Source organism: Perognathus longimembris, chromosome 2 (assembly GCF_023159225.1).
Source record: "Perognathus longimembris pacificus isolate PPM17 chromosome 2, ASM2315922v1, whole genome shotgun sequence".
Classification (NCBI taxonomy): Eukaryota; Metazoa; Chordata; class Mammalia; order Rodentia; family Heteromyidae; genus Perognathus; species Perognathus longimembris.
Window position 1 is genome coordinate 69890066 of NC_063162.1, and position 25759 is coordinate 69915824.

Below are 25759 nucleotides of genomic sequence, written 5' to 3' on the forward strand. Positions count from 1 at the left end.
ATCCAACTGAACTCTTTAAGACAAAAATCCAGACTGGAATATAATCTTTATGATTTTTGTATTTAACAATTACATGATGTCTGTTTGGACTCATGCAATCAGTTTACATGTCTAATTACATTTAATGAATTTACTTGATTCCCTAAATGCCCACCAGAAAGTCAGTGTATAAGTGTGATGCAGAAAAAAAAAAGTGATTTCTCTGCGTAACCAGTGAAAAAATGGCTGCTGTCTACATAGCAAGAATTCAAGCACTAATCCCAGGAGATTAGGCTACCACCCATTCAGATAATTAAAACAAACAAAAAAGAAACATTTAGCTATCATGGAGGCATCCACTCTTCCTGGCTCTTTTGCTTTTGCTGTTGTTTTGATTTGTATATGTGGTATGGCATTCAGTGGTCCAGTTGGGTTACTTCAGACTGCTTGCACACCTGCTCAGGGCTCACTCCTTGCACTGATATGTGAAAACCAGTGAACTCATCACAGTGAACTCTGTAGTACACACATCAATTCTTCTCACTGGACACTTAGCCCACACCCCAGTAACCCATTGATAACTCAGGGCTGGTCCACAGAAAGGGGTCTTGTCTGTTAGACAGATTCGCTTATTATCAGGAACCCGTTGAGGTCTGCTGGGTGACACCGTGCAGTGGAACATCTGACTTCTTGGCCACTTTCTGGTCCCAACTAACAGCACATGAATTCCTGAGCATGAAAGCCCAGGTCTCACAGAATATTATCTTCCTCAAGCCCCAGATAAGCACAGCTGATGGAGATCCCAAAGCCATGGCAGTGACAGTAAGCTGGCTGCACTGGTGTGGTGGAAGACATTCCCAGAGATGGATTGAGAATGCGCACTGCCCGGCCTCCTCCCCGCTGCCCTGGGAAGGGAACTCCCAGTGCTGTTCTTCTGAATGGGAACAGCTATGCAAGGGTCCTGTCAGAGCACACAAGAATGTGCTGACTGATTTCACACTCAGTTACCTTGCAATTGCTTAGGGTTAACAATGGTAAAATTTAATTAATTAACCAATTAGCAACAATAACAATAATATTTAAAGACTCAGGAAAGTACCCTAACTAATATGTTTGAAAGTTCACTTCCCTGCCAGCTCCCCTCTGTTGATGGATGGCAGTACCTTCCTTTTATCTCCTTCGTCCTTTCTGTAGCTTAACCTGCTCCCTGGAGGACTAGGCCCTTTCTAGAAGACCGATGGTGTCACACACACAACATGGAAACTTTGCACATTTTTCCTGCTGTACTCTAAAGGTCTTTCTTGCAGGCAGAAATCACTTACCTCACCTTTCAGTTTCCAATTGGATTTACTTCGAACTCTAGCAGCCTTAACTTTCCCATCCCAGCTGAAACTTTGGTCATTCTAAATTTTCTTCCCTCCTTCTCCCAGTGAAATTTGTGACAGCTTTCTCCATAGCTGTTATCCATTATAGAAATTTAACTGTACTTGGAGAATACGTGATTTCAAAAACATTTAATTTTTCTAACTCTAGGGAAGAAGGAAAAAAAGCGACAGGACAAGGTGAAAAAGTATGAGGCCTAAAAGATTTGTCATGATGGAATAATCAGGTGCTCCCACATCATTTCTTGTATAGGCTTAAACTGTAAACAAAGGAAACAAGTGAAATAATACTTTATGGTAACTTCTATGTATCTGTTCATGAAAGTGGGTAGATTTGTCACAAATCACTTTTTTTTTTGCCTGTATTAGAGTTTGAACTCAGGGCCTAGGACTTGTTTGGCCAGTGCTCTACCACCTGAGCCAGAAATCCAGCCTGCCTTTTTATTGGTTATTTGGGAGGTAGATGTAGACTTTTCTGCCTGGGCTGGTTTTTAAGCCTCTGCATCTCAACCATCTGAATAGCCTAGGCTACAAACATGAGCTCCCTACTGGCACTTGACTACAAATTATCTTATGAAATATGTTTTTATCTCATACTTTTTATATTAATAATCATTCAGAAAATGTTCTTAAGTTACTTCAGAAGGTGCTAATATGACTTGACACATTTTTGTCCTTTATAAGTTTAGGAATGTCCTTTATTGTGTTTAGGAGAGAAATGTCCTAAATATCCTTTATTGATTTTAGCTGAAACTCAGAAAGGAGATTTCCTCTCAGCCCTGGCAGGAAAGTCCATCAGACTCTTATCTCCAGTGAACCACCAGGAAACTGGAAGTGGAGCTGCGGCTCAAAGTGGTAGAGTGCTAGCATTGAGTAAAAAAGTTCAAGAACAGTATCCAGGCCCTGAGTTCAAGCCCTGCAACCAACCAAAAAGAAAGTCTCAAGAGCTTTCTTAGTGGGCTGGCTTTGAACAATGATCCTTAGATCTCAGCCTCCTGAGATTAGAAGATTATATGCATGCGCCACCAGCATCCAGTCACTGATTGTTTTCTTACTTGGTTTTCTGGCTGTATTTCAGATCTTATTCATCTCCTCCAGTGTAACTGTGGTCCCAACCATCCCACTTTCTCCATTGTAGCATTTCCTCAGTTTCTCCAGAGTGCCTTGTACTCAAGAGTTCAAAGATCTGTTTTCCTCTCTTCTGTCAGGGCACAGTTCCTCAGCCCACATGCAAGGTGAGGCCTCCTTGGCCGAACCTTCTAGAGAATTCTGCTGTAGCCCATGGTCACTGTGGTCTCCATGGAAACAGCCCCCTCCCCCCCCCACCCTTTCTTTGCTTCCCTTTATCTGACCTGCAAAGCTGTGTAAGGGACCAAACTCATCCATCTGTATGTAGTAAAGAGAGTGTTGTCTGGTTAGTTTAATTGAGGGTAGAGGGTTTAAGCATTCAATCCAGTTGTATTAGTGAATTATGAGTAATGATTGCATTGTGCCGCCAGAGGTATCTGAACATAATACTAAGCCAACAGTGAGCTCAGACTAACAGCTCCTCCCTCCCTGGGGCCTCTAATAAACACACCAGAATCCCCAGCCCCACAAAGAGGCACCACATGGGTTCTCATTTACACTCCATTGATACCTGGAACAGTGTGCTTGGTGTCAAAGCAGGCATGAAAGAGTTGTTTGATGAACAATATGTGAGCTTAAGAAGAGTGTCCCCATAGCTGTAACTCATATTTAGAGATAATTGATGACTCTTCACCTTATTATGTTCTTTATCTATGACATTTACAAACATACAAATGACACTTAAAAAAATTCTTTATGGATAAACGAGGCAGGAACTGACAAGAAAGGGGAGTTATTTACCATAAATATAAATAATACAAAGAGTCATTGAGATCATACTGTTGTCTGTTCTTTAATATTGATGATGGTTAGAAATAGTCAACTCATGGGCTAAGTAGTTAAAATAATTACATTATTTAAGTGGCCAAAAGATTTTGAAAAGGCAAATAATTTTCCATCCCCTTAGTTAGTCAAGCTACATTAGGTGTTAATCAGTAACTCCAATATGGGAATTTTAATCTGTGGATTTAAACATTTCTAAAGAGTGTACTATACACATAGCCTACAAATTTCTGCTCTTCTTCAAAGCCCTCATGCTTGCAATCATAGTTGGGAAGCTGAGGAATGCAATTTGAGGCCATCTGAGGCAGAGAAAAAAATATATAAGACAATCTCTACAGACAAAGGTGGGTATGGTGGTACATCCTGTCACACACTAACTATGACAAGCATAAGCGGGCAGGTTTGTTTCAGGCTGTGCTGGGGATAAAGTGAGACTGTATCTCAAAAAGTAAGTAGAGCTAAAGGCTGGAGTCATGGCTCAAGGGGTAGAGTACCTGCCTAGCATAAAATGAGGACCACAAACATTATTGTCACAGAGGCAGTGAAAATTTCCTCAGAGGTAAGACACATCCTGCAGTCCTGGCATGCATTCTTTTTGGCTAATGGTGGGTTATCTACCACTTGAGCCACTCCTCCAGTCTGGTTTTTTGCTGCTTAACTGGAGATTGAATCTTTCTGACTTTTATTCTCAGGATGGCTTTGAACTGTTACCCTTGGATCTCAGCCTCCTGAGTAGCTATGAGTACAGGTGTGAGCTGCTGGCATTAGTCTTCTGTCTATACTAATGACAGTTCTCCTTTTAGCCAAAATTATGTTTGGGTAATGTGTTGATGAGTTGTCAAGGAACTTGTCAGCTATTTATAGTAGACCATACATGGGACAATTAATGATAGGAAGTGTCAATAAAAGTAAAAATGATTTTCAAACCTGGAACTGAAATCTTCCCCACAGTTGGATGCTTCATTTCCATAATGAGGCCATTGTGTAACACCTAAAATAGAAAAGAGAAAGAGAGAGGTAACTTACAGAATAAAACTGTCTTAAATCTCAAGATAAATGAGTGGCCAACATTGATGAAAACTATTACATAACAGAGATGTTGAAACTATTCACTTCCAAATAACTATTTGAAGTAAGATATGTTTTCTCCTACCATGTACAGTAAGTGAAGCCAAGAAAAGATTAAAAGGCTCAAAGACTAGAAAAAATACATTAGATAATACCTTCCCACTCTTTTCTTTCTTATTCCTTTTTGTTGTTGTTGTTGGTTGTGGAGCTTGAACTCAGAGCCTGGGTGCTGTCCTTAAGCTCTTTCATTCAAGATGAGAGCTCTAACACTTCAAGCCACAGCACCACTAGCTGTTTTTGAGTGGTTAATTGGAGATAAGAGTCTCACTGAGACTTTTCTGCCTGGGCTGGCCTTAAACCAGGATCCTCAGATCTCAGCCTTCTGAGTAGCTAGGATTACAGGCATGAGCTACCAGCAATCATTACTTTACAATAGATAGATAGACAGGTAGATAGGTAGGTAGATAAATAGATTGATAGATTTAAAATAAAAATATGTTATTTGCTCCTAAATATAGAAGATGATTTTCCTTTGCCTCTCCTATGGCTGTTCCTAGTACCTGGGAGCTCTGCCTCTTCCTGTATGACCTCAGGCCAGGACATAGCCCAGGCAACTGCAGCCAATCAGAGTGGAGGGAACAAAGATCTGGACCAGGGGGCCCTCCAGTGAGGCCACACCCTCCTGGGATTCTATTCTGAGGAAGGGGGAGGGGTATCTGTCCCGAGGGAGGACACTGGACTACTGGGACAGGCATCTGAACAGAGTTAGTTGGCTGAAAGCCCACAGGACCCAGGTCAGAGGCTGAGCAAGGTGGTGGTAGTAAGCCAAGGTAACCTTTAATCATGAGACTGGATTACAGACATATGACTCTCCTACCTTGGAATGGGACCTCAAAAATAACTAGGAAAAAGCTAGAGCCCCTATCCTAGAAGAGACCCCATCTAAAATGAATGACTAGGTTCACCTGTGGTATGACCAGAGTAAGTCTACATTTCTTCCCCCCTGTTGGGGAGGATAAACCAATCTGAAAAATTCATCAGATAAAATGGCTCAGAGTGAACGTTTGAGGCCTCTTACTAATTCAGGGGACACTACCCCGGTCCTGACTAGAGAAATGGGAGTGGCCTGGGAGTCACCTGACTGACTGCTGACACTGGGAAATGGAGGGAGGGATTCTTTTCCAAGGAGAGGACCGGAACTAAGAGATAAATGCCCTCCAGATACAGGCAGAGGCAGAGGATGAGTTGAAGGTTTGGGACTGACTTTGGAATGCAAAGACTTAATGAACTGCTGAGACGAAATGTTCTGTAATCAGCAACTGAAAATGCTTCAGTGCGTTGTTTCATTAACATACTTGGGGAACACTTGGGCAAGTAGCCTCCAAAAACCCAACATCTATTGCTAGAGCCCTAGCAATACACTTGTGGGCAACTTCTATGTAAGTTGTGCTTCACCCCTACTATCAATCAAGTAGAGAGCATCCTTTTCTGTCCTGTCTGTACCAGAGGCATTTCTGTGACATAGCAGATTCATGGACTACAAGTTCATGCCCACATCCCAAACAGCAATGGCTACTACAGTGCTCTGGCATTTGACCTTCAGATAAAAGCAAGATTTACTCTTAACATAATCTTTTTATGGGCAAGAATATGAAATAGAAAAGCTAATAAAAATGTTTTCTCATCTAGTATGTCATGTCATGGAATACTATGCAACTATTAAAAAATGAAATCCTGTCATCATATTTTTTAAAGGATGGAACTGGAGATCCATCATGTTTCGAGAGGTAAGATAATGTGAAAAAATCAAATTTTGCATATTTCCCTCATTTGTGGAAGCAGGACCAGAAGGACATACATAGTCATAGGCATGGATATGGACATATTACATACAGATACATATGTATATATATATATATATGCATTTAATATATCAATATGTAAATACATATACATTCATGCATATAAACACTGTATATAGACATGACTGTACTACTATGTAGACATATATACATATAATATGTATTGCTGTAGATATACATACATAGAAGAACATGATTTAAGTCTAAGACTATTTAGGGGGTGAGGAAGAAGAGGGGAAAGAAGAAAATAATGAAGGGTGCATAATTTTCGAATACATTGTGACTGTGTATAAAGATGACATAAGGAATCTTAATGAAAACTGTTCGTCAATTTGTTGATGGTGAGAAAGGTAAAGAGAAAGCAATATTGAGAGTTATTCTGATTAAATTATAATGTATACACATCTGAAATACTATGGTGAAACTCCTTGGTACAATTAATGCACACTAAACAAAATTAATGACAAGGAGATCAAATAGGCTCTGTTGGGGGGAATCTATGGAGGGGATGAAAGGAGAGGGTGAATGAATAAGGGTGAATATGGTGCAGGTAGCTTATTTGCATATATGCAAATAGAGCAATAAAACCTGTTGTTTTAGCAGGATGTTGGGGGAGCAGGGGATGATCATGGGGTAAGTCTGATCAGTATATATTGCATACATACACAGAAATGTCACACGAATCCTCCATCCCACTCTACATATTAACATATGCTAATAAAAAAATCTTAAAGAGGGACGAGGTAACAAACAGTACAAGAAATGTATCCAATGCCGAACATATGAAACTGTAACCTCTCCGTACATCAGTTTGATAATAAAAATTTAAGGAAAAAAAATGAGAAAATCTTAAAAAATGTTTTTTACTTGGAAAACTCAAGGCAAGAGGTCCAATTTCTGGAGTTTCATCCATTTTCATGAGCTTTTTGTTTACCCTATGGCACAAGTCATCAATAAGCCAACTTGGTGGCTTTGCCAGCCGGGGACTGCAGCTCTCATCTGGCTAAGTCTTCTGGCACACAATGCTTTCTGGGGGAATGGTCGCCCCTTTGGAAACATGTTCTTTAAATAGGCATGACAACATCTATCATTGGAAGGAAACCCCTACCCCTGGAGACCTTTCTAGCAATGTTTGGCTTCCCTTTTAGGATCATCAGCTTTGTACCCAGGAGCTGGCCAGAGACAATTCTTGCCGGTGTGAGAACTGAGCTATAATTTCTCTCGTTCTCAGCATCCACCCAGCACAGCCTCCTTCTGTGTGAGGGTGGGGGCTAAATGCCAGTGAGAGGTGCTAAATCTCAGTTCTCCTGAGCACAGGAACAAAAATACCAGGCTAAAATTTCACTCGAAACAATTATCTGCACACTGAATCAGTCTTCTCTTCTCCTATCTCTGTTGCCCTTCTGACTACCTTTTCCTAATAACACTACAGTCAGTACGACTCACAAAAGACAAAAGTGAGCGTTCTTAGCTAAATATAACTGAACTGATAGTGTGGAAATTAATTAACGCTGAATTTTAATCAGGAAGCAAATGTGAAGTGTCAAGCATGAAAGGGTAGTTGGTAAAGGTCAAGGGACCTATGTCAAAAGTTTTGTGAGGCAAATGCTAGTAGCAGTTGATTGAAGAGCTTCACAGAGGCTAGTTTGGGAAGGGCACCTCCACCACTGCTGGTCTGCTTCCTATGCAGTATTTCCAGTGGGATACCTTAACCTGAGCACGTCTTTTGCATGGAAAGCCACTCTGTTTTGAGTCAAAGTATAAATCTGTCTAATGTTTGGCAAAAGGGCTTAACTGCAATGTCTCAGTTGTGGTGGCCTTTGTAGAGTTATGAAGTCAAAGGCAGGTCTCTGCTCTCACGTACAGACAGAACTGACCTATCCCCTGGCTTGGTCACCACCGACCTTTTTATTGTGAAGTCTGAAGTCTGCAAGACTCCATAGTCTGCCTTGGTGGATCAGCTTGGAGCACCCTGAGGACATCGAGGCCTGGGCAATGTCGTCCCTGGAGACCTGGCCCAATCACCCTGCAATCCCAGAGAACCCTCCCGCCTTATTTGTGAGGTAGTTCCTGCTTTGCTTTCTAATGTTTTCAAGGATCTTAGAACCCAGGGAGTCTTGTCTAAATTTTAACATAAATATCTCCAGCTTTGCTTTGGGAAGATTGTCTCATTCAAACTTCCCTGAAAGTGGAGGGGCTCTCTGCTACCACCCTTCAAAGCAATTCTTTGGAAATGGTTACTAAGTGAGCTCCTATCTTTTTGTTTGTTTTTTGGTTGGTTGGTTGTAGGGCCTGAACTCGGGGCCTCAGTGCTGCCCCTGAGCCTCTCTGGGCTCAAGTCTAACATTCTACCACTTAAACCATAGTGCCACTTTCATTTTTTGAATGGCTACTTGGAGTCTCACGGGGACTTTACTACACACTCTGGCTTTGAACAGTGATCCTCAGATCTCAGACTCTTGAGTAGCTAGGATTATAGGTGTGAGCCACCTGCACCTGGCTGGCTCCAGATCTTTTTGTAGTAGTCAGCACACGGATCTCAATTACCCTTTCCTGAAAATTCAAATTAAAAAAAATGCTCCATTTCTAACCACAAAAAGGGGCCTGGGATCTGATCTTCCAGAACCTCCAACGACAATCTTTCTTCTGGTGAGCTTCACACTTTACCCTCATTCTGACCACACAGGACATTCTGCATTGCATATGGAGCTACTAACACAAAAAGGCTCAAAACCTTCTCTTGAACTCTGTTGTGATTTTCATCCATTTGGAATCTACTGAGGTTTTTTTTTTTCCTTTTGTTTGACTTACATTATTCTTCCTAGAGTTTTCATGGTGTGGTAGCTCTTCTAAATTCCATTTCTTCTCCTTCGTATTTCAAAAGCCTATTCTTGACAAGAATAGAACTGTAGCTAGTGCACTAACCTCTGTAGCAAAGTATCAGGCCTATTTAAATACAAGGACTCTCTCTCATTCCCAGGGGTTTTACAGATTGACAGCCTAATGATAGAGTCAAATGGTAATGTATTCATCATGGAGGGAAGAGTAAAACGTATACCGTAGAGCAATGTGGGAAATAAAAGTTTAAATGGAAGTAAAGAAGTCTTTTTTTTAATAAAGCAGAAAAAATGTTTGTAATATAATGCCAGCAAGTCCAAAAATAAAATGCAAAAAAAGAGATTTCTTCAAGTCATACTCTCACTACAGAGCACGAAATATTTCTGTGGAAAACAAGAGGTCTAATTCAAGACTGTATTTTCTTTCTTTACACCAAAACCAAGGCAATCTATGAAGGGAATTTGGGAGGATGTACAAAAGAGAATGGACCAGTCCTGTCTGTTCGCTGTGAACCATAATTTCATCTATTAATTCTGTTTGGCAAAATCCATGGAACACTCATATGTGGGACACATGGAAGGAGCTAGTGATAAGATGAATGAGTGCATACTAAAAATACCTGAATTTAACTGTTCAAAAAGAAATGTACTCATACCTGACCTATGTAACTGTAACTCCTCTGTATATGACCTTTACAATTTAAAAAAAAACCCTGTCTTTAGAAGAGAGTGCAGTAAATAAAAACTTGAGCCAATTTTCATCATGTAATTTAAGCTCTATAATGAGGGTAACTATTTAACTCCATCTATCAGGAGAGGTAGCAAAAGGACCTAAGTCCAGTAGCAATCTAGAACAAAGATAATACTGAAATAACACGTTAAGGTTAACAATTGAAATGACAAATGTAATAATAGCAGATATTGCAAAATAGAAATTCCTTAAAAGTCAAGCATACCTCACCACTTTTCTTTAACATATTATTAAAAATGCTAGCCTCTGCAGTAAGTAAAGAAAAAAATTGGAAGACATAAAAGATATGCAAACTGAAAAGGAAGAAATATACCCAAGATTAACAAAATACAGACAATATATAAAATGGACGGAGCAAAACTCACAACAGGAAACACTGAAAAAGAAGAAATCATGTATGGCATGGGTTGAAAACATAGAAAACTCATGAAGTTTACAAAAAATACTCCTAGAACTAATCATAATTGAATTCTACAAGGTGACAGCATGAAAGACCAGAATATTTAGTCATATTTCTGTATGGCAACAAGGAACATGTTGAAGCTAAAGTAGAACATTATACTGCTAATATCACTACAAAAAATGGAATACTTAGAGAGGAGCATGCACTGACTATGTAGTCTGGAAACTGTAAAATAAGCAAAGGAGACAAGTCACTGGAGAAGAGATAGACTGAAACTCAATGCACTAAAGATGCTAATCAATCCAAAATTTATAGTCTTAATATATTTATTTTACCCAGACCTAGTAATTTGTTATAGTCATGAAAAATGGGTTTCTCCTAAAATTCATGTAGAATTTAACTACTGTACTTGCATAGCTCAAGGAGCTCAAACCATCTTGAAGACCACTCTACCAAACACTAAGGAATATTATATTACAGGAAGCTGTTTTACATAAAATAACTACCAAGAGAATATGGTATTAGCAAAGGAGCAAACATATAAATTAGAATAGAAAACTCAAAAATAAATCCACACAACTATACTCAAGTGATTTTTGGCAACAGAACAAATATATTGAAGAGAATTTACCACAGTAGAACTGGAGTCAATGGAGGAAAAAAAAAAAAAACACATGTCAACAACAACAACAAAACCCTCTCACACTTCACACAAAAATTAACTCAATTAAATCCTATTGGAGTATGGACTTACATCTAAAAATAAGAAATCATGAATTTTTAGTTAAAAATTCTTTAAGATCATTTTGCAAAAATATGGGAATGAACTGATGAGCTGGTTATTGTGACTCATCCCTAGTTCCTCTGGAAGCTGAGATCTAAGGATCATGGTATAAGGCTAGTCCATGCAGGAAAGTCCATGAGATTCTTACCCACAATTATGGAGCAAAAAGCTGGAAGTGGTAGAGCTCCAGCCTTGGCAAAAAAGCCAAGTAAGAACACAAGGTGAGTTCAAACCCCAGTACACAAACACACACACACACACACACACACACACACACACACACACACACACACACACACGAGGGTGAAAATAAAAACTACAAACTGGGAAAAATATTCGCAAACAGGATAGTATCTTGCATGTATTCTCTTTTCATAGTTTGTTTGAGTGATGAATGCTGGGAATGATGTTAGAAGAAAGATGGAGGTGCAGGGAGGGAGCTTTGGGTGTCCATAAAGAGAAACAGGGAAGTCTTTTCTTTTGATGGGATGTTCTTTCTCTAGATGGCATCAATGAACATCCTGCTTGGAATACTATACTATAGTTTACTATACCATGGTTTTATTACCAATGGAGAACTGGGTAATAAGTGGCATGAGGTTCCTTCTACTATTTCTTAATAACTGCCCAGGGATCTACATTTACCTGAACCTAAAAAGGGTTATTCCGATTTTTTTTTAATATTTTAGTCTTCCATGTGTTTCTTCCAGAAGCCCAGAATTTAATTTTGTGCACGATATAGGAGGAGATGTGCTTTCCTTTCTTCATGCAGGGTGATTTTTGAGCAGTACTTCCTCCTGAATCCACAGTACCTCCTTGGCCATTCATCACTGCTATGCGTGTTTGATGTGTTTCCTTGTTCTCTTCTATGGGTCTGTTTATCTATCCTGTTGCCAATGCCACCTTGCCTAAATCACGGTAGATTTACAGTATCAGTGTTTCATTTGGCAAGATCGGCCCTAGCTGTGGTCTTCAGAAATCTTTGGCCCTTAGCTCTGCTCTATAAATTTTATACGTAACCTGTCAAGTTTCAGGATAATTGTACAGAGCGAAAGTCATACACTTACAATATTATCTTACTGCCCATTAAACATTTACATTAGTGATTTCTATTTATTTAAGTCATTTTGAATATTTTTTATAAGGTAAGAGCATTTTTCATAAAAGCTTTATGCATTTTTTTCATTACATTTATTCCTAGCAAAAGTATTGAATAGCTACTTGGGTAAAATGAATCATTTTATTTTTCCTTAAACAAAACTTTCTGTGTACTGCTAGCATCTAGAGATGAAATAAACTTTTAGAATTTGATTTGATACCTGACAAACATTCTTACTAATAACTCATCTGGAGAGTCTGTGTTCTATAAAATTAATCAAATCATCATTAAAGAATTATATTTTTGCTTTCTTTTCCAATGATTACAACTTTTAATCTGTTTCCTTATATATTGATGAATGGAGTACTAGTAGGAAATATTTTTATCTCCCTAATTTTAAAGAAAATGTACATAGTGTTTCATTATTGCATATTCCAAGGGAAGGAATACTTTTCTAATATTTTTGTCCGTCTACTGAGAGTATTATACAATTTTTCTCAGTCTGTTATCCTAAGAAGTTAATTAATTACCTAATGTTTCTAACTTTACTCTTTAGGGATAATCGTAATGCTAAGTTCAGTTTCCTACTGCTGTATTGAAATTTTTCTGCATGTTTTTCTGTGGGTGACACTGAACTGTCATTTTCCCTTCTTACCGTGTTCTTATTTTGTTCCTCTATCAAGGTAACGTGCTTCATAAAGTAAGTTAAGAGCAATCTTTTTTTTTCTATTTCCTGAAAGTGCTTTTGAAAAATTGGAATTATATGGTCCTTCAATAGAAAGTCATTTTATTTTAGTTGTAAAGGTGATATACAGAGGGATTACAATTACATAGGTCAAGTAATGATTATATTTCTTTTAGATTGGTATCATCTCTTGCCTCATTTTCTCCCAGTTTTTCCCTCCCAACTCCCCTCCTCCACAAGTTGTATGGTTCATTTTCCACATAGTGTCACTGCTGTATTTGTTCACCCTTTGTCCCTCCATTTCTGTGCCCACCCTTTCCTTCCCTAAAACAGCTTACATACAAGACAAAAAGCAAAGAAATCAAAAATAGTGACAAAGGAGGAAAGAAAAGTAAAATAACAAAAAAAAACTCGTCAAAAATCTTCTTGTTTCCATTTCTTCAAGTTCATTTTGATAAACACCATTTTATATGATTGCATGCATAGAGATGTTAAGCCTTTGTGATCCTCTCCTAAGAATAGCCTCCTTTGGTCTCACTGTGTGAATGCTTAGAATCCTGTTTAATTTATCATGTCTCAAGTGTAATTTTTTTTGTCTTTTACCAACCATGTGTTTACTTGTAAATTTATAAGCACATTCTAATTACTATAAATGAGGGAAACCATGCAAACTATGTTTCTTTGGGTCTGCTTTATTTCCTTTAATATATTTTCCCCAAATCTTTCCATTTCCTTATGGATGGGGCAATAACATTCTTTCTGATGGAAACATAGAATTTCAGTGTGAGTGCATGCCACATTTTCTGGATCCATCCATCCACTGAGAGGCATCTGGGTTGATTCTGTATCTTGACTGTGGTAAACAATGCCACAATGAACATGGTTGTGCTGGTAGTTTTACTGTGGTCTGGTTTGTGGCTAATTGGATAAATGCCCAGGAATGGAATTGCTTGATTATAGGGAAGCACTATGTTTAGTCTTTTGAGGAACCATCATATTGCTTTTCAGAGTGGTTGAACAAGTTTTCATTCTCACCAACAGTGGAGTAGTGGGGAAAATCCTTTTGAAATTATCTAGAATCACTTCTTTAATAATGGAGAGATTTTTAATTACTAATTGTGCTTTTCATAGCTGGGAAAATTCAGATTTTTCCTTTCATCTTGAATAAGCTTCAGTAGTTTAATTTTACAGGAACCTTATCATTCTACTAAGTCGTCTAACTTACTGACTTATTCATTATGTATCAACTTTAGGCCAATGATATTTTTCTGATCAATTAAAATTTTGCTTCATGTAAGGTACTTGTGGCTCAGGTTTATAATCCTCAAAATAATGAGATCTAGAAGATTATGGTTGGAAGGCATCCTGAGGAAAAAAAGTCCTCAAGACTCTACCTTCAAAATAACTAGCAAAAAGCAGGGCTGTAGGTACGACTCAAATGGTAGAGTAACGATCAAGCAGGCACAAACATTACTAAAGTGACACCAACTCAATTTTGTTTGCATTGATTTTGAATATCATTTTGTGCCTATACATTCAACCTTTCTAACTTTTAAGTTTGGGATATGTTTTGTGAAAATAAAAATTTACAATTGTAAGGATTAATCCTATTGTATATGTGTATTGTCTAAAGAAGTTACTACATTTGCAAAAATTAGGACTGATATGTTTTAATTCATGTTACTATCTCAGTGACTTTGTTTTTAGCCTCCAGTCTTGTCTTATTTGAGATGGCAAGGCACCATTTTCCTACACTGACTCTTTTGGAAAATACAAATGGTTTCTATTACTGTTCTTTTCCTTCAGAGATTTTTAACTTGTATATTTATCAGAATGAAGAATTGATCATGCTCAATCAGTTATCTGCTTACCAACTGACATGCCAGATATTTCTGATATTTCTTGGTTTTCAGTTTTTGTGTAGTATTGATATTCTTTTCACAGTGCCCCCAGGCAGAAAGGAAATCTTTAGTTTTGTTGGCTATGCTATTTGTTTTATTAGCTAATTATGTTAAAACAACTTAACATGTATTTATGCCTTAATAATAGTCATTTGTAAAAAAGTAATAAACATAAATTAAAAAGAAATATTTCATTTCCTTCCCAAATAACCACAGTTGCCTTCTAATAGCAGATGTCCACGTTAGGTATTACCCAACTTCTTAAATCTTGTAATAAAATTGAGTGCTTTCATTACAATTTTGTACTGATTTTCTATTGGTACTTGTTTTTTCTCCTAGAAATTTCTAAGTAAAAACCAAATTTGATACAGTTTGATGGGTGTTTCATTGAGGGACTGGGAACATCGCTTCCTAATGAAGCATTTTCCTATGATGTCTGAAGCCCTGGAAGTCAGCCACCACCACAACAACAACAAATAAAACAACAATAAAAACAGAAGAAAAAATAGGAAAGAGACAACAGGGGAGGGAGAGGAAGAAAAGAAATGATTAAAAGTTAAATAGTGTGATTCCATGTGGAAATTGTGAGCTAGCATTCTGTGCTGTGGCCACAGACCTTGCTATGTTTCTTTGGAAAATGAAAGGAACCTGTAGGAGCCTTGTGTGCTCACTGGAACGAGCCATTGTGAGCTTCTGTCCGGTGCTATTGTGTTCAGTATTTTGTATCTCTCTCTTTTCCTCTTTTTTTTTTCCCCATCCTGAAGCCGAGGCTTGAAATCAGGGGCTCTTGATCTTGCTTGGCTTCTTCAATCATGGATAGTGCTCTACCACTTGAACCATACCTACCATGCAACCTTTTGCTCATTAATTGGGGATAGAATCTCTGTTGTTTCCTTCTTTAATTTTCAGTGAAGCTTTTAAATTTTTTTTTCCTTTTTTTTTTTTTCAAACTTGGTTCACTCACTGAGAATGGTGACTCGTATTAGTCAAAATTTCAGTCTAAATTCTCTACTGGACTTTCCTTTTAGTGTGAGGTTGGGATTTTTGTTCTGGGGGGGGGTGTTATTATGTACTGTATCCATGGTTTTGTGCATCCTAGGCAATAGGCAAGCAATCCATCACTTCAGCTACAGTCAGAGCCCCAAGCCCCATTTCTTAAGGCCTAGAATGTTCCATTTAAAAGCTAGTTGGTATAGCCAATGCAGACAGTCTATGCATAGTTCCTGACAATTTCTGTATGATTTCTCTAGGCTTGTTGTTTTCTGTATTGTCAGGCATAGACATTTTCCAGATATCATTTTGTCCTCTTTAAACTACATATTTAAGGCTTAACTTGATGCTCCAAGCTTTTCCAAGATTAATTAGTCCAGGAAGTAAGAAGAATAACAACTATTAAATACAATAGGAAACACAATAGAACCCAGTGAAATATAAAGGAGATTTATGAACTTCAGTGTCAGGATATTAGAAGTCCAGACTCACTTCTTCAACTCAACCCTCCTTTTCAGTGGGACTTTAATTAAATTATCCCAGAACCAGTTGCTACAGACTTTGGTGAAAGTTGAGAAAGCATGCTCTCCCTTCCAGCACAGGGGCCTGAAAAATCCTGAAAGAGGAACTTTTCCAAGAGGTGATGTGTGCGCTGTCTTCACTTAGCAAGAACCATAGAGCTCCTTCCCTCTTAGGAAGTCTCGGATTGCCCAGCCAGTGGAGGGAAATGGTAAATTTTGATTTGCTCTAAGAGCAGGTCAGGAGGTGGTAAGTGTATTATCTTTCTGACTGGATTTAGTCTCCCTCTCCCCAGGGACTCTGAAGATTCTAGGCGAGGATCTGGGAGGACAGTCTGAGAGTAAAAAGCCATCAATTTTATTTAACAAAATAGCCCTGGGTCCTTTGCAGAAGCCATAGAAGTTATTTCTATTCTTATTTGTTTGATTAAGAAAGGATTGTTTAAATTTAAATCTTGGCCTTCCACTCTGGGACCAAAGTAGCAAGTCAGGGCTAGACAGTCTGACCAGTAAAGAGATGACAGATATTAGACGAAAGCATGGGGCACCTGCCTACCACTGAGGGGCATTTTGCATGCCCTACTAGATTAAACTTTACAGTACTCATCCTTGTTTTAGAGTTGAAGACACAGATGTGGGGTGACTACAGGAACTTGTACAGTATCATATAAGACTACATGATGATAGGCACCAGGAGCTCACACTTGTAATCCTAGCTACTCAGGAGGCTGCGTTCATCTTTAAGTCCCAGTACTCCCACAAAGATTTCTCTACCATATTCTGCTCAAGACCACTTCCTGATATAATGAGATTCTTGCAATCCGGACCTGGGTTCAACCTAGGAATAAGGAGAAGGAGCCACTAAGGGCTTCAAATATTCCAAATGACTGATATTAGCAAAGTGTCACACCTTCTGTTGGCACAAGTACTGCTTAAGACGATCAGGTATAGTAAGATGTAAGCAATGTTTATGGGCATCTTGCATTCTTATTTCCTTGATGTACTGTAAAATCTGTGGGAATTAAAATCTCCTTTGGGATTTAATTACAATATGGTATCTCCTTATTTGGTACAGTAAGACTTCCCTTGCTGGGATTAGGAAAAATGTAAGCCAGCAGGATACAACAAAGCACTTAGCATCTGCTCCTTTGAGGACATCTTCTCTAGTAAAGGCATTCCTGCCAAATCTGTTTAAGATTCCTTATCACTCTTGATACAGTCTAAGTTTAACAGAGGGAATGATTGTTTAGCATCAGGAAGCCAGAGAGGAAATGCGGTGCCTGCACAAAAGCTGTCTGCACAGCCTCAAAGCAGAAGAGTGGTTGATAAATGTGACCCTGTACCTCTAGGAAGCAATGTCACGTTGACTTTAGAGAGTCTGTTCCCCAGAGCCCAGAGCCCGTACCATCCAAGAGGCATTCAGGCAGCTGCACATTGGCTATGGAAGGATCAAGGACAATGAACACTGGCCTCCTTTGCCTCGGATTCATTATTCAAAAGAATTCCTCCACCATTCCTCCCATGTTTCTAAGGCTTAAAAGCATGAAGGTGGTAGGTTTTTATTTTTCTCTTTGCTTTGGTTTTCATGGTAATGATGGGTGCTAAGGAGGAAGTGCCGGGTTCACTGAAGGTGACCTTGATCTAGGCAAAGTGATAGGGAACTATTTCAGGAAAATGACCCAGTGATTCGTGTAGGAGTGATAAGTGGGACTGGATCTCTGATAACTTTGTGGGCCAGTGGCCCTATGGATCTGAGCACAGATCCTATCAACAAGCCAAGGCTGAGTCATGAACATAAAATATTGGCTTGAATTAATTAATTGAGCTGTGGGATAGAGGGGTAGAAATGATAGACACAGATGCTGAAACTGATGGATTTAAACTCAGCCACCAGAGCCTCCCTCAGACTTTAGGTCTATCTAGTGGCTCAAGTGTCATGGACTTGCCTTACAGACACATCTTTCTGCCTGGGTCTTCATGGTACAGTCCTCCTTCAGTAGTGCAGCCACAACAAGGTCTGCTGTCTGTGCCCTGCTTCAGAGTTAGTCTTCTGACTTGTAGCTATGTGGTATAGCTCCCTATTTACAACCATGATTTATCTCTGACACTACTGCTCGGGTCTGAAGATTGTCCTGCTCATAGTGAAGATTTTCCTCAGAGATAAGTCTGTGATCTCAGACACATCTTGTTTAGCCTCATCCTTGAGCCAAACTGTACACTACCCATAGTAGAAGAATGACCACCTCAACATATCAAGCTCTAATCCCTGGAATCTGTACTTGTGACTTTGTTTAGACAAAGAGGATTTGCAGATGTAATTATGTTAGGATGGGATTTTAAGATAGTGAAATGAGTGGATTATGGGGATAGGCTTTAAATCCTATCTTTAAAAAGTATGTAGAAGAGACTGATTAATGTCATTGACCAGGGAGAGAAGACAGAGGGATGCTGCCATAAGTCAAACCACATTAGCAAATACCCAAGGGCGAAAAAGTCAAGAAAACTTTCTCCGGAGAACTTGTACTCGTGCCAACAGCTTGGTCGGGACCCCAAGCCTCCAGATCTGTGGAAAAATAAATACCTGAGGGCTGAATTACTCAATTCGCAGTCATTAGTCAGAGAAGCCAAAAGATAGCCTGTGCTCGAACTCCTGAGCTACACCTAGATGGATCAGGACTAGAATTTAGTTTATGTCCCCCTACATAAACAAAAGGACTACCCATTGGTGCCTCATACATGTCATCCTAGCTACTCAAGAGATCTGAGAATCTGAGATCTGAGAATCAAGGTCCCAAGCCACCCTGGACAGAAAAGTACATTAGACTCTTATCTCAATTAACCACTAAAAAGCTGGAAGTGGAGTTATGGCAGTAGAGCACCAGTGTTGAACAAAAAAGCTAAAAGATAGCACCCAGGCACTTAGTTCAAGCCCCAGCATTTGTACAAAAATAAAAATAAGTAAGAAAACAAGTAAGCTTCCCTAAACAAACAAAACTCTTTCACCCCCTCGCCATAGACACAAACAAGTACACATGCATCTCTATTATTTTCTTTGCAAGTACATATCCTGCAAGAATGTACTTTAAAAGATCTCCGAACCTAAATGAGACTTAGAATTGCTACAGAAGGGAGACAGGGAACATTTTGAGCAACAAATAATCATGTTTAAGTCAATTACCCAGATGGTACTTCACTGTAATTGTTGTTATGAAGGAATATCATTGTTTTTCTCCTGTGATTTGCAGTCTTTTGGAACTAGCTTTGCCACTCTCAATAACCTAGTTGAAACTTAAAACCAAATACTGTTTTCATGTCAAACCTTTCTTCTGCTGTAGTGATTCATTTATGCAAATTTTCAAACTGGAGTCTGAGCTTTGTGGGGGATGTGAGCCACATCAATGTAGAAGCATACTATCCTCAATCTTGGGGTTCATTTGAAAACCCAGTGGTTTTCCAGTGACTAAATACTTATTTTCTCATGGTTTTTTGTTTCCCTTCCAAATATGAAGGCATGATTTACAAATGTTCTGCTTTTCTCCTAGAACACAAATACACTCATAAACTGAACCCAGGAGATGAAGAACATTTGAAGAGCCAGGCCTTATCTAAAGGCATCATTGATTAGTGAAAGGAAGAATTCTCCACTTAGGTTTTACTGTTAATCACATGAGAGAATAGGAGCAACTTTTTTTCTTTTTCTTTTTTTTCTTATTTATTGTCAAAGTGATGTACAGAGAGGTTACAGTTTCGTACGTTAGGCATTGGATACATTTCTTGTACTGTTTGTTACCTCCTCCCTCATTCCCTCCTCCCCTCTCCCCCTCTCCCCTTTCCCTTTCCCTCTCCCCCCATGAGTTGTTCAGTTTGTTTACACCAAACAGTTTTGGAAGTATTGCTTTTGTAGTCATTTGTCTTTTTATCCTGTGTCTCTCGATTTTGGTATTCCCTTTCACTTTCCTAGTTCTAATACCAGTATATACAGTTTCCAATGTCACAGCAGAGGATCACAAGAGCCTAATAGCTATGCCCCTATGAATGCATAAGATAATGCTAAGTGAAATGAACTCCATGTTATGGAAACAAGTGATATATCACTGTTGTAATTACTTACAACATGTCATGTGAAACCGTAGCTTCTACTGTTGATGATCCTTTTGTATCCCCTTCCTGTAGTTGTACCTGCACTATCACTGTATATTATCTGAGTACATTGGAAACTTTTTTTCTTTTATGGCTAGTTCTGGGGCCTGAACTCTGGGCCTGGGCACTGTCCCTGAGCTTCTTTTGCTCAAGGCTAGCCTTCTATCACTTGAACCACAGCTCTATTTCTGGCTTTTTTGAGTAGTTTATTGGAGATAAGAGGCTCAGGGACTTTCCTGCCCAGGCTAGCTTCAAACTGTGATCCTCCCATCTCTGCCTCCTGAGTAGCTAGGATTACAGGCATGAGCCACTGGTGCCCAGTAGTAACAACTGTTTTTTTAAGTCTCTCTAGATATCAACTTCTACAGAATGAAAACTATGTTAATATGCTCTACCTTATAGCCTTGTTAAGAGCATACATAGGTTAAAATATTTTCTTCTGAATAGCCTGACCTCCCAAAGTCAGATTCTGAAACACATCATTATCCTCTAACAAAGACCAAACACCACTTGCTATTAAGTAAAGGTGTATAATGTAAAGCCCCCACAAAGGATTTGACACTCACCTGAAATTTGCTTATAAGAAGAGAATAGTTTTATGGGCTGGACTCCATCACTAAAGATGAAGAAAGATGCTTGACCAACAGTTTCCAAAATGCTACAATTTTTTTTTATCACCTGAGACTGGGGAACTAATAACACTGAATGGAAAAATAATTACTATACAAAAAAAGACTGAAATGTAGCATGAATTCTTAACTTATGGAGACAAAAATGTTGTACTTGAGATATTTATATGTACATATATACATATACTTATATACACATATGGTAATATATATAGCAATTCAATATATGATATGGGCTGGGAATATGGCATAGCAGTAAAGTGCTCATCTCGTATAGATGAAGCCCTGGGTTTTATTCCTCAGCACCACATATACAGAAAAGGCCAGAAATGGTGCTGTGGCTCAAGTGGTAGAGTGCTAGCCTTGAGCAAAAAGAAGCCAGGGACAGTGCTCACGCCCTGAGTTCAAGCCCCAGGACTGGCAAAAAATAAAACCAACAAACAAAATCAATATATGATATGAGGAAATAGAAGTGTGGCTCAAGTGGTAGAGCACCAATCTTGACAAACCCTGGTCTAGACCTCAAAACTGTGACTTTATGCTCCAGTACCAGCAAAACAAAAAATATAATATAGCCATAAACAGTACACGCATACACATATATAGTGTAAAACTTGTGAAATTTTATTTTGTTCGCCTCTTTGTCAAGGTTAAAAGAAAATCTTTATTTTCTTATTGAACCATCAGTCTTTACCTTATGACCTCTGAATTACACATTACAAAATACAAAACAAAAGAAATGCAAAAAGTGAATTTATATCTCTCAACTCAGGAATAACTTTCAAGGGACAAGAGTAATGTTTTCCGCTATGGAATCTGATACTATTGTATACACCATGGAAAAGTATATTGTCGAAAGCAAAAGAATGAAATCTCATAAGTCAGGAAGTCATTGTGTAGAGACGTTACTGCCTTCAGATTAGGTAATGATTACCACATGAGTAGCAGGAAGCTAGGAATGTTAACTGCATGAAAAGACCAGCAGTTGCATAAGTCCTGGGACGAAATAATGCCAGGCCTGGCTGTAGTGAGAAGGGGAAACAGGAAGTACAGGGGAGGTTCCACTATTCCTGCCCAGCATTTCCCCTCCAACTATTTTGGATGCTTGTAGTTTTTTTTACAGGGCTATAAAAATGGGTTTCTTACAAGTTGCAACCAGAGGCCCCTACCATAGTACCAAAGTAGATGTTTAGAATATGTCTCTAAAGGGCTGGGAATGTGGCCGAGTGGTAGAGTGTTTGCCTAGCATACATGAAATCCTGGCTTCGATTCCTCAGTGTTACATATACAGAAAAAAACTGGAAGTGGTGCTGTGCTTCAAGTGGTAGAGTGCTAGCCTTGAGCAAAAAGAAACCAGGGACAGTGCTCAGGCCCTGAGTTCAAGGCCCAGGACTGGAATCAGATCTAAATTAGAAATGTATTTGTTAATGCTTTTATTGATGTTTAGTTTGTCTTTTTGTTTATAATATGCAAGGTAGGCTCCAACAGAAGTTGAACTATCATAAGACAATTGTACATTACATTTACATGTTAATTATACTATATACAGTTTACAAATGATATACATATAAATTTATGTTATACATATATTTACACATAATGTGTTGTAGATAGCATGTACAACATATTTTCAAATTGCATAATCTGACTTCAACAGAAAGATCAAATGATGTACTTGGCTCTTTGACCCTGGGCCCTACACTCAGCCCCAGATCTTAGTAGGTGAGAGGAATGAGTAGATAGACACAGAGCATCAGGTGGCCCTGATTACCTGCAATGCCCTCCCAGTTACCAGGTGAAAACATAACTCTTTGTTTCTATTTTCTCAGATTAAGGAAACAATATGGGCAAACTTGTGTTCTTTTATTTTTTTTCCTTCACATTTAAATCTAGCTTTCCAGTGAACTCAGTCTAAGCCCAAGCCCTTGACTTATAAATATCTTTTCATTTTCTTCCTATAGTATCTGGTCTCCTTTTTACTTAATTTCATTGCTCTGTTTCACATGCATTTGATTTAAACTGCTCTGAATCATTTGGGAAACGGACAGGAAACACATAAGTATACTTTTTTGATTCAGCCAATATTTCAAAGTGCCTATTAGGTGGTAAACTCTGAGGACAAAGGTTAGTTGGATTCCATATCATAAAGATGTAAACAATAAATGATAATCATGCTGTACTATGTTAGTGCTCGGTGTCATAAACGAGCTCACAGCACACAGTATGAAAGACAAGTAAACCCAGTATCTCATGTAAAGTCACAGTTTATATTTTTCACCAAAAAGTTAGTCTTGGAGACCAACTTAGACATTTCCTGTGGGTTTTATGATTTAATTAAAACTCATCAGAAGTAGAAGCCATTGCAAGAAATTCACATCTCAAACCCTGTTCCTTTCCAATCAAAGCCACCCTCATTCTTTTTCAGGGAACTGGGACTTCAAGAAATCTAAATGCTGTCAAGGGGAAATGATCACCTGCTTGAGGATCAGATGAGGACAATCTGTGTATATCATCCCTTTCTGCTAGGAACAGAAGCAAAAATAAAAGCAAAAGTAGCAGTCTCTATTCCTGCTGGGAAGGTGGTCCATTGCTGAGGAAAGGCACTGTGCCCGCCTCTCCTACAGTGCTGGCCATCCTTCTGACCTGCTTTTAGTGCAGAAGTCAGAGGAGTGAAGTCATTTTCAAAGTTCACAGTGAAATGACGGACCTGAGATTTCAACCCATTTACCTCCTGCTGCTACAAGTGGAGAGCCAGTAGCAGAAGAACAAATACCTAGCATGTGCGAGCACAGGTCCCCGCACACCTGTACATGTGCTATGCTGGTGAAGTTGCTGACCCTCTGCTTCCACAACGGGCCTCAGAAGCACTTTATTATTTAAGTTAGCTGGAAGTTTCGTAAGTCCTATCATAAGTTCATAGAAATCTCTGCCCATTTACTTTCTGGATGTTGACCACAGGCTTGTGATCTCGGCCACGAATCACCAACCCGGCATTATTAGGAAATTCATTTCAGATGGGAAGGAGAACCCGAGAGTATGTATAGATGTTGTTTGTGTTTTGTAGGGTTTATAAATATCTTTATCACATTGAAGGGTAAGACTCAATGTGTTGCATGGACATTTTATGGACAAAAAAAAAAATGAAACAAAGAACCCCAACTAAAATGATGCTAAGGAGGAGTCTCTATCACGAAGTGGAAATTTGCCAAGAAGTTTGTAGGAAAGATTAATAGCAACATGGTAACTCAGGAAGAAATACGTAAGTATTGAACATGTTATAAAATCATACTATAAAACTACCAGGTCCTTCATTTACTCAAGAGGGATTTTTGTTGTTTTGTTTTGTTTTTTTACCTGACTGTTTCTGTTAAAAAGGGAAGAGGCAACTTAAAAGACACACTTGCTGGGCCTTATGAATTAACGAAATGTCTCTAACGTTGGACATGTGCCTGTGAATCTGAACAGTTCTCAGCTACAGACAATACTGCAATCATCAAGAGTGACCAGATTTCCTGACCACCATCTTGTGTGGAAGGCAAAATGGCCCTCAAACAAGCAATGCCATCATCTTATCTTAAAGACAAAAATTCAGGCAAGCTCTTTGTTCCTGTTCTGTTTCAGACATAAAATTTTAACTTCTCTGGAACTCCTGCAGGATCAACCAGGCTGTACCTGTGACCAGGGACTGGGAACTGTGTTAACTCTGAATTTCCTTCTCACTCTCTGGCCTCCAATTCCATCTATCTAACCTGAAGCCAAGGTCTATACCTGGGTAGAGAGTTGAAGAGGTAATGAAGTGCTACCTTCCTATGGCTGCCATGTAACACCTCTCCTTTCTCTGCCCTTCACCATGTCTCTTTATTTGCACATATGGGGGTAATGGGCAAGTGGCTGGACCTAACTTGGGACTCCTGGACTTTGGGACTGAGGTCTAAACACTAGGTTCCAAAAATAGTCAAAAATCCTCTTTCTCCATTCAGGATATTTAATAATTTGGCAATTGGCTGTTGCTTTCAGACATGGCCCTTGAAATACCTTTACCAACCCTGATTTCCTAGTACATAAGCTAACTGATTTATTTATTTATACCCTGTCTCCTAATAGCCTAAACTGTTATGAATAAAACTTGTGAAAGAGAATATTTAGCCATTTTCCACTTCAAAACTTATCTTTATACAAGATTTACAGTATATTTAATTTTGTGAGAATTGTCTCAATTATTCCTTATAACTTTCTTTGTTTAATATTAGACTAAATTATAGGAGACTCAGAAGAATAGAAGTTTGTTAAAATACATAATATCCAAGATACAAAAGACACTAGTTACCAACTATTTGTCTAAATGGATGCTATCAAAGGTAGAGTCCCACTTGTGAGTTTTTCTGGAAGTAGAAGCTAAGCAACTCCAGGCAAACTTAAATTTTCTGCACGTCAGTGTAACAGTAGGTCACAATGAGCAACGATTTTATAATGTAGACAGACAATGAATATTCACATCATAACTTTTCTAATGTATTTGCTGTTCAAGCTAATTATTTCCAAAATATTGACTTTCAAAAATTAAGAGAGGGCTAAGCTTATCTGTGCTGACATGTTTCCCCATGTGATAAATTTAAAATGCGATTCATGGTCTGGCTTGAGATCATCTCAAGGAATCATTTGCGATGCTAAGATGATATGGGGTTGCTTCGCTTTACTTTGAATTTTGAGTCCTAACCTAACCATGGCTGATCTAAGCAAGACTAACACCAGGGTGCCCGCGGCCCCCACCCACCACAGAAGAAAGGCTCCATGTCCAAGTCTTCATCCTCGGGCCAGGG

The 25759-nt window shown here is 38.8% G+C and overlaps 1 protein-coding gene across 7 annotated transcripts in view; it reads right to left on the reverse strand.

The window, feature by feature from the left end:
- The window catches only part of Sugct (succinyl-CoA:glutarate-CoA transferase), a 546711-nt gene that overhangs the window by 78289 nt on the left and 442663 nt on the right, over positions 1 to 25759 (reverse strand). For 5 of the 7 annotated variants that reach the window (XM_048339429.1, XM_048339424.1, XM_048339423.1 and 2 more), the window contains one exon: positions 4200 to 4263. The exons of 1 other annotated variant lie outside the window; for it this stretch is intronic. In XM_048339429.1, the coding sequence (XP_048195386.1) occupies positions 4200 to 4263 (64 nt within the window). Of the gene's footprint in view, positions 1 to 4199; positions 4264 to 25759 lie in introns of those variants that run through there. One more of the 7 variants, XM_048339430.1, reaches the window with a different exon arrangement.